Here is an 11999-nt window from a genome sequence, read left to right as displayed (position 1 = left end):
ACAATATATATCGCAGGGTGCGTTATCTGAAACAGTCCTTTTCCACACACACTACGGAGTAGGTGTTCGGCTGGTTCAGAGCAATGGCAGTTATCAAGAGCGTTCTGGCAATCGCGATTTGCATCCTGTGCCAATTGCACGATTCTCTTCAGGAGGGGATAGAATATCCTGCAGGTAAGTGACGTGACGAGACGAGTTGAGAAATTACCTTACTTTCATAGGATCTGAGGTTTTCATGGCAGCGAGTCTGAAGGTGTCTGTCTTCTGGGTTGTTGCGTAGTCTGGTATAAGTGCAGCCTACACCATCAGGGAGATCGCCCTGATGATGGAGGCAGCAAGGACCTCTGAAACGTCTGTAAACTTCTACCAGACTACACGGCGCAACAACCCAGAAGACAGCCATCTTCTTACCTTACTTTCAACTGCAAAAGAAGCAACAGTACAACTTCTGGAGAAAGTTACACTCGTGGAAATTATCATAATGAGCAGCTTTATAGCTTGTAGTCTTCACTAATTAGATTTATCAATAAGGCGAATAAATAAAGGATAATATTGGGTGGGGCATCTAGCACACGTGTAAGAGATAAAAAATGATTATAATTTGTCTTTGAAATACCTGAAGCAAAGAGAACAATTGAGAGACCTAGACGTAGATAGGATAATATTAAAATTGGTCTTGAATAAATGAGGAGTTTGGATACGCACTTGACTCAAATTGCTGAGGACAGAGTTCAGAGAGTAATAAAACATTTGGTTCCATAAACGCAGGAGACTTCTTCATTAGCTGAGGTACTGAAGTGTACCAAAGCAGGCCTGAAGAATTTTAAAAAAAAAGTCTGCAAATACGTAGGGCGAAATGCCCTTCCCAGATTTCAACAGTTCACAGAGCAGCGTGCTGTTGCAAGATACAGCATTCTACACAAACAACGCCATGCGATATCTCGTATTTGCACAGATCTTATTGGCGCCTTATTTGTGGTATTTCACCCTGACACATATGGGTGGGGCCGCGTTCTCGGTATGACGTCTTTCCGCAGTTAATGCGCCCAACAACTCATACAATCGGCACGGGTGACTCAAAAGGCTGTTTTCTTGAAATGTCCCCAGCTGGAACGGCATTTTCAAACTACCAGTTCCTTTCAAACCCCTTTACCTATTCACTACACATAATCATCTACTTACATCACTCGGCGCTGCACCTAATCGATAAATAATATAGCGCTACAAATTTAGAATGGCGATTTAGTATTATAATCCTTAGAAGTATCCAGTAAATAAATAAACTACGACGTTTTAAACAATAAAACGTCACTGCACGCCCGTAGGAACAGAACGGGTAGACTTTGCTATGGAGAATAGCTGACAAGGGGTGGTTCCCTAGCTTGGGATTTGGGTGGTGGTTAAAACCTCTTAGCAAAAAGGAATAAGAATGTTAAATATCTGCACGACTAGCAGTTTCCGAAGAATTATACTCGATGCAGAAAATTAGGTCTTCGATTTTTAGTTACAGCTTGTTCATGAAACTGACCCGACGTTTCAGAGGAGCTTACTGCCTGCATTATCTCCCTGATGATGGAAGCGGTGAGCTATCCTGAAACGTCGGTCAATATATGTCAGACTATATACGACGCAACATTCCAGAAGACGGCAGTCTTCATACTCATCGCCGTGAGAACCTGATATCTCACGAAACGAATTATGTTCGGGAGTGAGTATCTTTTGTTTCTGTCAACGACAAATATGTTTCTGTTCCTACAGAAATCGGCACAACCTGTACTGAAGACGACAGATGCAAGTCCGTAATGAATTCCGTCTGCTCTAAAGACGTATGCAGCTGTAAGGAAAACTTCGTTCCAAGTACTAATAACAAAACGATATGTTTACCAGGTACGTTTTAACTGATGACATTAATATTTCACTCTGTAGACGGAGGTCACTCCATCCCAGGCCTTCTTGCTAGGTGACCCTTACAGGTTTTATAGTACAAAAGCCACCATTCCGTTGCTAGGCAACCATTAAACTCACGAAGAGATCATGGAGTCGCCAACACTGTACTCATAAGACTGCATGTGTGCACATATGTAAGGACGTGTGTATGCGACAATTCCATTCCTGAACCCGTCGCTTGCAACTGAAAACGTGGGATTATTAATGGACCAACACACACGTTACTAAGACGAGGATAATTTAAATGTAGCTGCTTGAGTTCCACTTCGTAGATTCTGAAAGTCACGTGTTTAAAGATAACAAATCAACAGACTGCGATCGTGAAATTACATTTCCCCCTCCCCATTATTCCAGATTTTAAACTTTGTGGGTTAGAGCACTTTTGCTCCCAGGTATTCAATTGTACCTTACCGAAATATGAAAAAAAAAATACGCAATAAATGAAAACACGTCGTTGAACAAAAATTAAGAACTTGAGTAATTCTTACATTTCGTTGTTACGTTGTTTAGTTGCCAGAAACGTCAATAATTCATGCGAAGAGGAAATTCAGTGCACAATGCCTTTTGGAGAAAACGGAACATGCAACGACGAACAGCAGTGCGTTTGCAAGACTGGAAATCACTACGTCAAGCCCAGCAAATGTGTCTTCAGCAAAGGTAATTAATTGACTTCCTGAATCCCGGCACCTCAAACACATCGAGCTGTTGGCAAGTTTCCTTCGTATTCTAGAGGCCCCGGGTTCAGATCTCGGCTCAGATATAGACTATCCTGAGGTCTCTCGAAGTTTCCTTCAGTCCCTTAACAAATGCTGATATTGTACCTTAAATTAGGCCACCCTTTACAATTTATTAATCATCAATCATCCTCCTCTCATCCGAAGTTTGTAGTCTGAGCACTGACAGCGTCGTTAAACAAACAAAGAAATAAATGAAAGACCTCAAACACATAAAGTTCATCGCTTCAATGTAGTAAATTCGATGCAGAACAAAGAATTTCTTATGATGCTCCAACACAACTCCATCAGTAATTAATTTCGTAGTAATAATTATTATTTACCGATTGTCCTTATAACACTTACTGCTCTGAACGGCGTTTCCCTGCAGGTTTGAACGAGCAGTGCGCAGAATCAAACGAATGTTTCCTGCCAGAAGATGGAGAGAACCAGAAGATCGAATGTAACAACAAGCAATGCAAGTGTAGAGCGGGTTACATACCATCGCCCGACGAGAAAAGCTGCAGGGGTAAGTCGACAGTCCCGTGATACAAATTCAGGGAGAGCTGAGGACACGAGCTATTGCACTTCAGTGGAGAAAAACGAAAGGTCATTGTTCATGACCCACCGAACCAGCTGTAAATATCCCCGCGGTATTAATCTCGTAGCCAAAGGTCAGATTGATACAAGTACGAACCTGAAATGTTGCGCCCGGATAGTCTCGATCACCCTAATTATAAAGGTAACAACCTCCGAAACGTCGGTCAATATCTACCAGGCTACACAACGTTCAACTCGCAAGACAGTCTTCTCCATATTTCTTGCCGTGAGAACCTAAAATCTCACAACTAAAAATCTGTCCTCCAATATTCGGATATTACAACACGAAAATTTAATTTCGTATAAAACTTTTTCGGGCTGCATTATCGCCCACGCAAATGCCTTGGACGCCAGACCACAATTTTTCGTGAGACAAAATTTTTTTTTACCAACATTTCTTAAATGATTATAAATGCTGAAGATTTTAAAAACATTACCACGCGAGAATTCTTTGTTTCCTTACTCGCTGCGGTGAAGTATATCGAGGATATTTGACGGCTGTGCCGTTAGGAGTGTGAAACGCGGCAACCCACGCAGTGATCGAGCACAGACGGAAGATCGTATCGTGGCACCGACAGACATAATCAGAAATCGGTGGACCATTTCTATAAGTTCCAAATCATGTTGCTGCAAGTATGTTAAACATACTTATTGCATATCTTCATATAATACGGTGAAACAAATATTACGAAAGTCTCTTCAAGCAATGTTTTTGTGGATAAAGAACATAATTTATGTTTTGTTCCAGATTCTGCGGTCACCAATATAATCTCCATAACATGCATCGTAGGAGTTTGGGTACTCCACCTGTGGCTGTGATTCTGTTCAAGCCGTTAGCAAGAGAGCAGTTAAACATGAAGTGAAGTAACGAGGACATCGATTTTCACAGCAATCAGAATACAGCTTAATTATTATTTATCTTCTCCAAGTTCTGTGGTGTTTTCTGTGTGTGTTTATTGTCAATTTTGTGTATTTCATTGCAAAGCACACTAAACAAATAACAGAATTAAAGAACACAAATATTTTCAGTAACTATAAAATAACTTAGATAAAAAAGATGTTGTTTTAATACCAGAAGAGTGCGATGCAGTCGACATTTTGTTCAGAAATAGACTTTCAGAATGAATAAAAGACCAAGGAATTTTTGTTTATGCAATTTATTATAAAAAACTTCCAGAAAATTTCCTTTTCTTTTCTTTTCCGCACTTCAGTAGTAAAGAGGATAAATTTGTTAATTTATTTCTGACTTCTAGAAATACTCGCTACCAAATTTACAGTCACTCGGCTGTTTAATAATTCCCCTCCCCCTTTTCACGAAACGTGATTGTTCATCCCCGTGCCCAGAAAAAAAACTAATCCCGCTATTGGATAATTCCTTAGCCAGATACATCCACTCCACATACTATATTTCTTAAATATAGCGTCTGCGTATAATATTATCCTGTCATCTTCCACCAGGTCTCCCAAGATTTGTTTTCATTTGACATTTTTACAATAAAATTTAATGACGCATGAGTTCTCATCTCACCCGTATGTGCTACATGTCCCGAAAATCTAATCCTCACATACTTGATCACTCTAATAACATTTAATGAACAGAAGGTCCACATAATATGAAAATCGTCATCATTCAGATTTACGTGCCAAACAATCTCCTCAGCTCATCTGCCTCTACAGTCCACGACTGTAATCTTGAGACTTGCGGGTAGAGGAAGTGGGATCTGCCTTTAACGCTACGGACTTCCTGCATTCCTTGCAAGTCTCAATATTACAGTCGTGGACTGTAGTTACTTTCATTCGTAAAGCGCCTTTGGACAGCGTTCAGAATCAACACACACCAATTAAGCAAGTTACTACAGCGGTAATCATTTGTATTCGGCAGGTAACGGGTTCATATCCCCGACGGCCCACAGACTGACATTACCTTAGTCTGGCCTGATAATTGAAGAGCGTAGGTAACTAAGTCCTCCTTACAGATCCTTACCTAATAATAACTGATGTCGACTTTACCACTTAAGTCGATTTTACAGACCTAACATAATGCTCACAGTTCAACAAATTAAGCCACTCACGGCCAGTTTTATACTAAATTTGATTAGTCTTCGATCACAATTTTGTTTTCCGAATATCAATACTTGATGAAAATCGTAATTTGTAGGAAAAATTTGTAATTCGGTGCCCATGTACGAAAATCAAATAACAAATGAAAGGTCTGAGTTTGAATTCGCTTTCTGGGTGACAGTGCGTTCGTAGGGGGCAACTTATAAAATAAACCTAGGTATATCAAAGGAACGAAAGAAGTTTCCAGTATCTTTGAAAATCCGACTATCAAAATCACAATGAACTTTAGACTCATAACAAACAAACAAACAAACAAACACACCCTATTCCCTCCACAGGAAAGTAAATAGTGAGTTATTTTTTTCTTTTCAGCAGGCAATACTATGGCAATATTGGTAAATGCTGATAAAGAAACAAGATTAGACATAAATAGCACTACTGCAACTTCTTTGCAAACAAACTTCCTCCTTCGTCCACAGTCCGCACCAAATATTAAATATATTCGTAGCACTAGACAACGTTAGCTGTTCAAAAAACTTATCCTTTTACGGTGGTCACAAGAGACCAAATTAGTCTAGTCCACATCTTCACACCCAGTTTCTTTAAGATCCATTATAATATAATTATATGTACGTAAGGATAATAATTATTATCCTTACGTACATTTGCAAGACTGCCAAATACAGGCTGAAACGTACACGAAATTATACCTGATTGAAGGTTTAAATAAAAGCTTCAAAATTCATGTAATGGTACGTGTATGTCTATGAATACAGAGAACAATTCGTGGAGATTTATCCTCTATGGATTGCTGATATCCTGCTCGCCACGGATGTGGACAGAATTGGCCATCCAGTAGACTGGACGCAAACCCCTGCGACTTATTCCTTTAAGGTCACGTTGAGAAAAAACTGCTTAATTAAGAATACAAATTATAACATTGAAGAACATACCCTTTAGAATATTTTTAGGTAGGGGCACACAACGAGATCTGATTTCGGTCGGATCTAATTGTTATTGTCTTCAATAAGTATGGAAGAGGCATGAGATTTAAGGTTCTCACGGCGTCCAGTATAAAGATAGCTGTCTTCTGTAATCTTGCATCATGAAGACTGGTAGACATTTAGCGACGTTTCAGTGGTGTTTAATTGCTTTCATCATCATCGCCCTGATTATGGAGGCAGTAGGAACCCCTCAAACATCGTTAAATTTCCATACCAGAAGACTCCAATCGTTGAAAGTTGCATAATTTGAGTAAGAATTGTTGATGTCTGGAAAACATGGACAATTTCAGTAGCAGACTCGGCTGAATATTTGCTTTGGTGGTACGACGCGAGTTACTTCCTCCGTTGCCGTATAAAGACCCCTCTGTTCAACCCATTTATCTGAACAAACACAGGATAGGCGGAAACATTCTTTAGATAAATTTGAAAAAAATTGAAGAAAAAATTCGCCAAACCTTCCTCGACGCACCGGGCAGTCACTTCAACACAAAGTCTTCGGCAATGGCGTGCTCCTGTGAAATCAGAGTGCTTTGTCTAGTAATGTTCTGGCTGGCCAGCAGCTACTCAGCATTTGCAAGTGGTAAGTGCTTTTTGACTCAGCCGCAATATTAGTTTTCAAAAATAATCACAAAATAAATAAACGCCTTCCTTAAGAATTCTGTCAATATTCTAACAAAGACCAAGAATAACCATAAATTAATAATTATACAGACATCAGCCACATTAACCCGTCTCCAGGCTCAGTTTTAACCTGTGGAATCCTAACCACACAGACGGCATTTTTGGTTATTGGTTCTTACCGTTCAATTTCTAAGACATAACCTGATACATTCGGTGCGTAGCATGTATCAAATTTCTAACACAAAAATTTTTATATGCAATTGATAGGTTTGTTCGTAATTTCGCCCTGTACAAGTCCTAGTATATTTCAGTCTCTAGCTCCAATCGCCATCAAACTGATGGTCGCCATATTGTTGATAAAATCCTCTGGGGCGACCATCAGCGTCAGCTCGGAGCAGACTTTCGTTCTGTCCCGAGTAGACGCTGTTAGTCGCCGCGAAATCTTCAAGTCATATCCCGTGTTTTTGTTTACGTCCAACATAAACTTAGCCATATTAAACACCTGCATACACTCATACGATCTTTTTTCCAACAATTTTCTAAGCCCCCTATTAAAAAAACAACTCAGCAGCTTAAAACGCTGAATGCCACGAAATTACAAGTACAAGCTTAAAGTGACATGATTTTATACCACGTTTAATGAAAGGCCGTCAATTTGTTGGTAAAATACTGTGGGCATGATCATAAGTATAACAGTGTAATATAAGTAGCATTACCATGCAATTATGCTGCAGTGTGGATTTGTAGGTGGGCACATATTTTCGGGAAAACCTACTGCCTTCATCTTCAGCGATGAAGTATGTTAGGAAGACCATGGTATATATCTTAGAGTCAGTATGTTCCTCTTAAATGTTGGTATCTAACTACAAGTCCACATAACGCCATAACCAAGAAGAACAATATCTATTCTTGTTCCAAATTTTGATCTGTGGTAATAAGCTTAAATATTCTGACTTACGTAGACTTAACATAACTTCCTCATTTTTAGTTTACTTTATTATGAATCTAAACGTCACTTAAGTACATCACAAAGACTACAAGTGTACTTATTGTGGGTTATCTTTCTAGGTCCAATGCTTGGTTCCTCTTGCGAAACTCAAGAAAACTGCTCAGACATTGCCAACTCCACCTGCATTAATTCCACATGCGCCTGTGTCCAGAATTTCGTGCCTGGTAACCAAAACAGGTCTTGCCTCCCAGGTATCTACCATTGGAACACGCATTTGGTTAAATCAATGCTTGCGATTTTGAATACGAGGCTTGGATTACATTCCCAATTCACACGACAACTTAATCAGAAACCTTCAGCAATTTCAAAGATAAAAAATTGAGGTCAGGCAGATTTGTTGTACGCATTACGTGTTTATTTTGTTCAGCAAATGCACAACCTAAGAGAGCGTATGACTCAGTTAAATCAAGGGTTAAGCTTGATGGATGGTAAAACATATAACAATTTTTTATACCCCTAAACTCCACCCTTCTCATCCTAATGAATTTCGCGAAGGTTACAAATTACAAAGCTCCTAATTACGTAATTTTCTCTACACTTCTGTTGCTTCTAATTTGAGAGACCAAGTTTCACACTCGTACAAAGCAAAAGATAGAACCCGTTTTGTAAATTTTAATGTTTATAGTAGTGGAACTGAGGGTGTTTGAGAACAAAATGTATTATTCACCATATAGGCTATTATTAGGATAATAAAACCAAGGATTATGAAATCGAAAAACCTGGAGAAAAGAGATCACGTGGGAGGCCTCCCAGGTTCTGGGAGAACAACACAAAAATTAATCTTAAGTAAATTGTTTATGAGGATGATTTAATGACTGGCCGACTGAGCTACTCTAAAATGGCGCTGCTGGATGGAGTGAATGATGGGGAAGGGGAACATATAATTTTCTACTCTGACCGTCTGCAAAATGTTCCAGTGGCCAGAGACCTGGGCTCCAGGTGCAATGAGAGCGTCCAGTGCTCCACGACGCTGGGATCGCTGGTTGGCTGCTTCGAAAATGAATGCAGTTGCGTGGAGGACTCGGTGGAAGTTGACGAAAAATGTAGCGAGAAGAAAAGTAAGTTGTCGTCTGACGATTTCCAGAATGATAGTTTCATCTGCAAACTAGTTTAACGCAAATGCAGTTCGTGTGATAACTACTGTCAGGAGAAACTAGATCCCAGTTAAGAATTAGCTAGATACCCAGCTGTTCCAGATTTCTGAGATCCTGAAGGAATTTCTTGACTAGTTCAACTATCCATGAAAGGTCTCTTCCCCAAAGAATATGATTCCATCAGTTGCACTACGTAGATGCAAAACCACTGTTCACCAACAAGAGTGTAATCACATAAAGGAAATAAGCTGGCCATGTAGAACACAAGGGATTATTAAGAAAATCTGAAAGGTAGAGATCACTTGTATCGTGGATAATATTAAAATGCGTCTTGGAGAAACAGTAGAGAGTAGTCCTGTAGAGAGTTACCGACGTTTCAGATGTGCTCACTGCCTTCGTTGGGGTACTGATGGAGGCAGCAAGTACCTCTAAAACGTCGGTATACTTCTAACAGGCTATGTGGCACTACAACACATATGACAACCATATGTTCATTCTCATCCCATAAGAACCTCAAATCCTGAATCTTCATTAACATTAAGACATATACTACTCAAAAATAACTGATCCCTCTACTTCTTTCCCCGATTAAAAAATATACAGGGTGATTCAAAATGTTGGGGCCAAACTGATGGAGCGTAGAGAGAGACTCAGAGAGAACAACTTTCGAATAGGAACCCATGTCATCCTGAGTCAGTCGAGGCCACTGAAGGCAGGGAAGTCTCATAACATACCGCTGAAATAATCTTGCTTTGCTATTCCCCTACTAGCTTATTTTTTTTAATTAATGTACAAGGATTACATTTAGTAATCTTACAAACCAAATTATTTCAGCGGTATGTTATCAGACTTCCCTAACTTCAATGGCCTTGACTGACTCAGGATAACTTCGGAGGACATGGATTCCTATTCGAAAGTTGTTCTCTCTGAGTCCCCTCTCTACGCTCCTTCAGTTAGGCCCTAACCTTTTGAATCACCCTGTATATACAACATCCTCCCCACATACGTTATCTTCGTTTCTAAAATAATCTCTTCACCCCTCACAAATTCCGAATACATCAGCAGACTAACCTCACCACGCAATGCTATACCGGGTCGCTCTGCTTTGCAGATATCAAGGAGATCTGTAAAGTCAAAGAGGAATGTCGTGCCAATAACACGGACTGTATAGACAGCATATGTAGCTGTATCAAAGGATATGAAGCTGTTGGCGACTTGACAGAATGTACGCCCATCTCAGGTGAGTAATACTTAGAACTAGATTCTGGTAGCTACTCATCTCACCAGTCTCTGGTCTGTAATGCGTCTCGAATTTAAGCTGATGCATCATAAATACTCGCCGTGTAGAACTGACAATATTAAACTCGGCTGCCACGTTACATGAACAGATATTCCAACATAGAAACGGTTTATTTATTCAAACCGAACTGAAATCGTAGTTGGAGTTGGAGCCTTCGTGTTGACCGCGTTGGCCCGGCTAACAACTTGAAAAATAAAAAGTCTTCCGTCTGATTTCTGTGATTTGATAACCTTAATAACAATGGACGCACTAAACACCCGTGAAACATACGTAAATTTTTACTACACTACACGACTCACGTGCCACAAGACAGTCATCTTAAGGACGAAGAGTCGAATTAAAGAGTGTCCTTTATATTCGACCATGCTGCACTCGTAGATTAATATCGCTGTTACTGTTAAAAAAAATCGAACTTGAAATTCATGTCCCTTTTCAGACAAGGACGGAGACCTGTCAACAAGCAAAGTCCCCAAAGGTGAGCAGAAATCTAATTGTGCTCATGGAAACTGCACAAAATCCGAAACCACCAAACGTGCAGACGACATCAATCAGCTCCCTAAAAACACGACAAAGACAAGAACAGGAAAGCCGAAAGGAAACGGTAATAGCACTGAGGGTTTAACCAACTCCGTGGAACGGAGTCCTTCTTGACACGCTGAAAGTCGCTTACATCGCCAACAAACTCCCTGCCTTCTACCACTCGTATTAAAAATGTGGATTTTTTTTACCAACAGATTGCGAAATTTTCAGCTTATCACGAAGTGCTCTGATGTATAAAATCTTATTACGCTATTATTAGTATTATTATGAGATTTTATATTTTCTTCAGGTGTTGTCTCTGACTTTCCAGCTGCTCTCAAGTACTTAAACACGAATAGAATTAAATTATTTCAGATACTAACTTGCTAACTGATGTTCTCTTCTGATTGGTCTGTATCTGCCACGGTATGTGGCACAACACCTCAGAAAGCTACCAACCTCTTTTCAAAAATGAGTTCAGACTATTTAAGATAAGCAATAATTTCCGACCTAAGAATTTTTAATTAGTGCGAATGACTTTGTCATCAAAATACGAAACACACTATTTTTAATGCTACGTTTCAGGGGCTGGAGTCAACACAGTCTTATCACTCGCGTGCGTTCTTGGTACCTGGATCTTTCATCTGCTAGTCTGAGATAAACAAGACAACGAAGAATTGAACATTCAGACATGCAGACGTCATTAGACATGGGACTGCAACATTCATCTTGAACGATTTTACATCTGTGAAGGACTGTTTTAAATTTAAGCTTAAAGCGTAACTAAGATATATTTAAGAATTATTTTTTAATTTCAAATAAAACACATCCCCATTATCATTACATGGCTTAACCTGTTTAATAAACTACTCGTAGTTTCTTACAAAAATCACACGAAAACAACCTCAAATTCCACACACAGATCTGGAAGTCGGATCTTCACCATCAGCCAAGTACAAGAAGAGAAATGAGTTCAACAAAATTTATACAGACCTTGAGCCTCGAACCTACCTACGACTTTATAAGACGCCAAAGCCCAGAAGAAGAAGAAGAAGAAGAAATTTAGACACCATTTTGTAATATCTGAGGTCCAACAACTAGGTAGATATAAACGTTTCGGTGGAACATACT

At 39.6% G+C, this 11999-nt stretch overlaps 2 protein-coding genes across 2 annotated transcripts; both read left to right on the top strand.

The window, feature by feature from the left end:
- The first annotated feature begins 15 nt into the window (after positions 1-15).
- Positions 16-4406, top strand: LOC110836246 (uncharacterized). Its single transcript, XM_022077243.2, has 5 exons — positions 16-174; positions 1759-1887; positions 2458-2604; positions 3052-3189; positions 4009-4406. Exons 1-5 carry the CDS (start codon positions 84-86, stop codon positions 4077-4079), a joined length of 576 nt encoding a protein of 191 aa, XP_021932935.1. The 5' UTR covers positions 16-83; the 3' UTR covers positions 4080-4406.
- Positions 4407-6774: 2368 nt separating this feature from the next.
- LOC110836270 (uncharacterized) lies at positions 6775-11711 on the top strand. The gene is made up of 6 exons (XM_022077312.2): positions 6775-6905; positions 8015-8146; positions 8873-9013; positions 10161-10289; positions 10786-10950; positions 11454-11711. The coding sequence occupies exons 1-6, from the start codon at positions 6827-6829 to the stop codon at positions 11522-11524; spliced, it is 717 nt and encodes a 238-aa protein (XP_021933004.1). The 5' UTR covers positions 6775-6826; the 3' UTR covers positions 11525-11711.
- The last annotated feature ends 288 nt before the right edge of the window (positions 11712-11999 follow it).

Source organism: Zootermopsis nevadensis, unplaced genomic scaffold, assembly GCF_977971745.1.
Source record: "Zootermopsis nevadensis isolate Lab colony 2312 unplaced genomic scaffold, Znev_1.0 Znev_ptg000003l, whole genome shotgun sequence".
Classification (NCBI taxonomy): domain Eukaryota; kingdom Metazoa; phylum Arthropoda; class Insecta; order Blattodea; family Termopsidae; genus Zootermopsis; species Zootermopsis nevadensis.
This window is presented reverse-complemented; position numbering and strand designations above follow the sequence as displayed.

Coding starts and splice junctions, on each gene's coding strand:
- LOC110836246 (XM_022077243.2), top strand. CDS start 84: ATGGCAGTTATCAAGAGCGTTCTGGCAATCGCGATTTGCATCCTGTGC. Junction 2,605..3,051: donor CAAATGTGTCTTCAGCAAAG/GTAATTAATTGA, acceptor GTTTCCCTGCAG/GTTTGAACGAGCAGTGCGCA. Junction 3,190..4,008: donor CGACGAGAAAAGCTGCAGGG/GTAAGTCGACAG, acceptor GTTTTGTTCCAG/ATTCTGCGGTCACCAATATA.
- LOC110836270 (XM_022077312.2), top strand. CDS start 6,827: ATGGCGTGCTCCTGTGAAATCAGAGTGCTTTGTCTAGTAATGTTCTGG. Junction 8,147..8,872: donor AAACAGGTCTTGCCTCCCAG/GTATCTACCATT, acceptor AAAATGTTCCAG/TGGCCAGAGACCTGGGCTCC. Junction 10,951..11,453: donor AGGAAAGCCGAAAGGAAACG/GTAATAGCACTG, acceptor GCTACGTTTCAG/GGGCTGGAGTCAACACAGTC.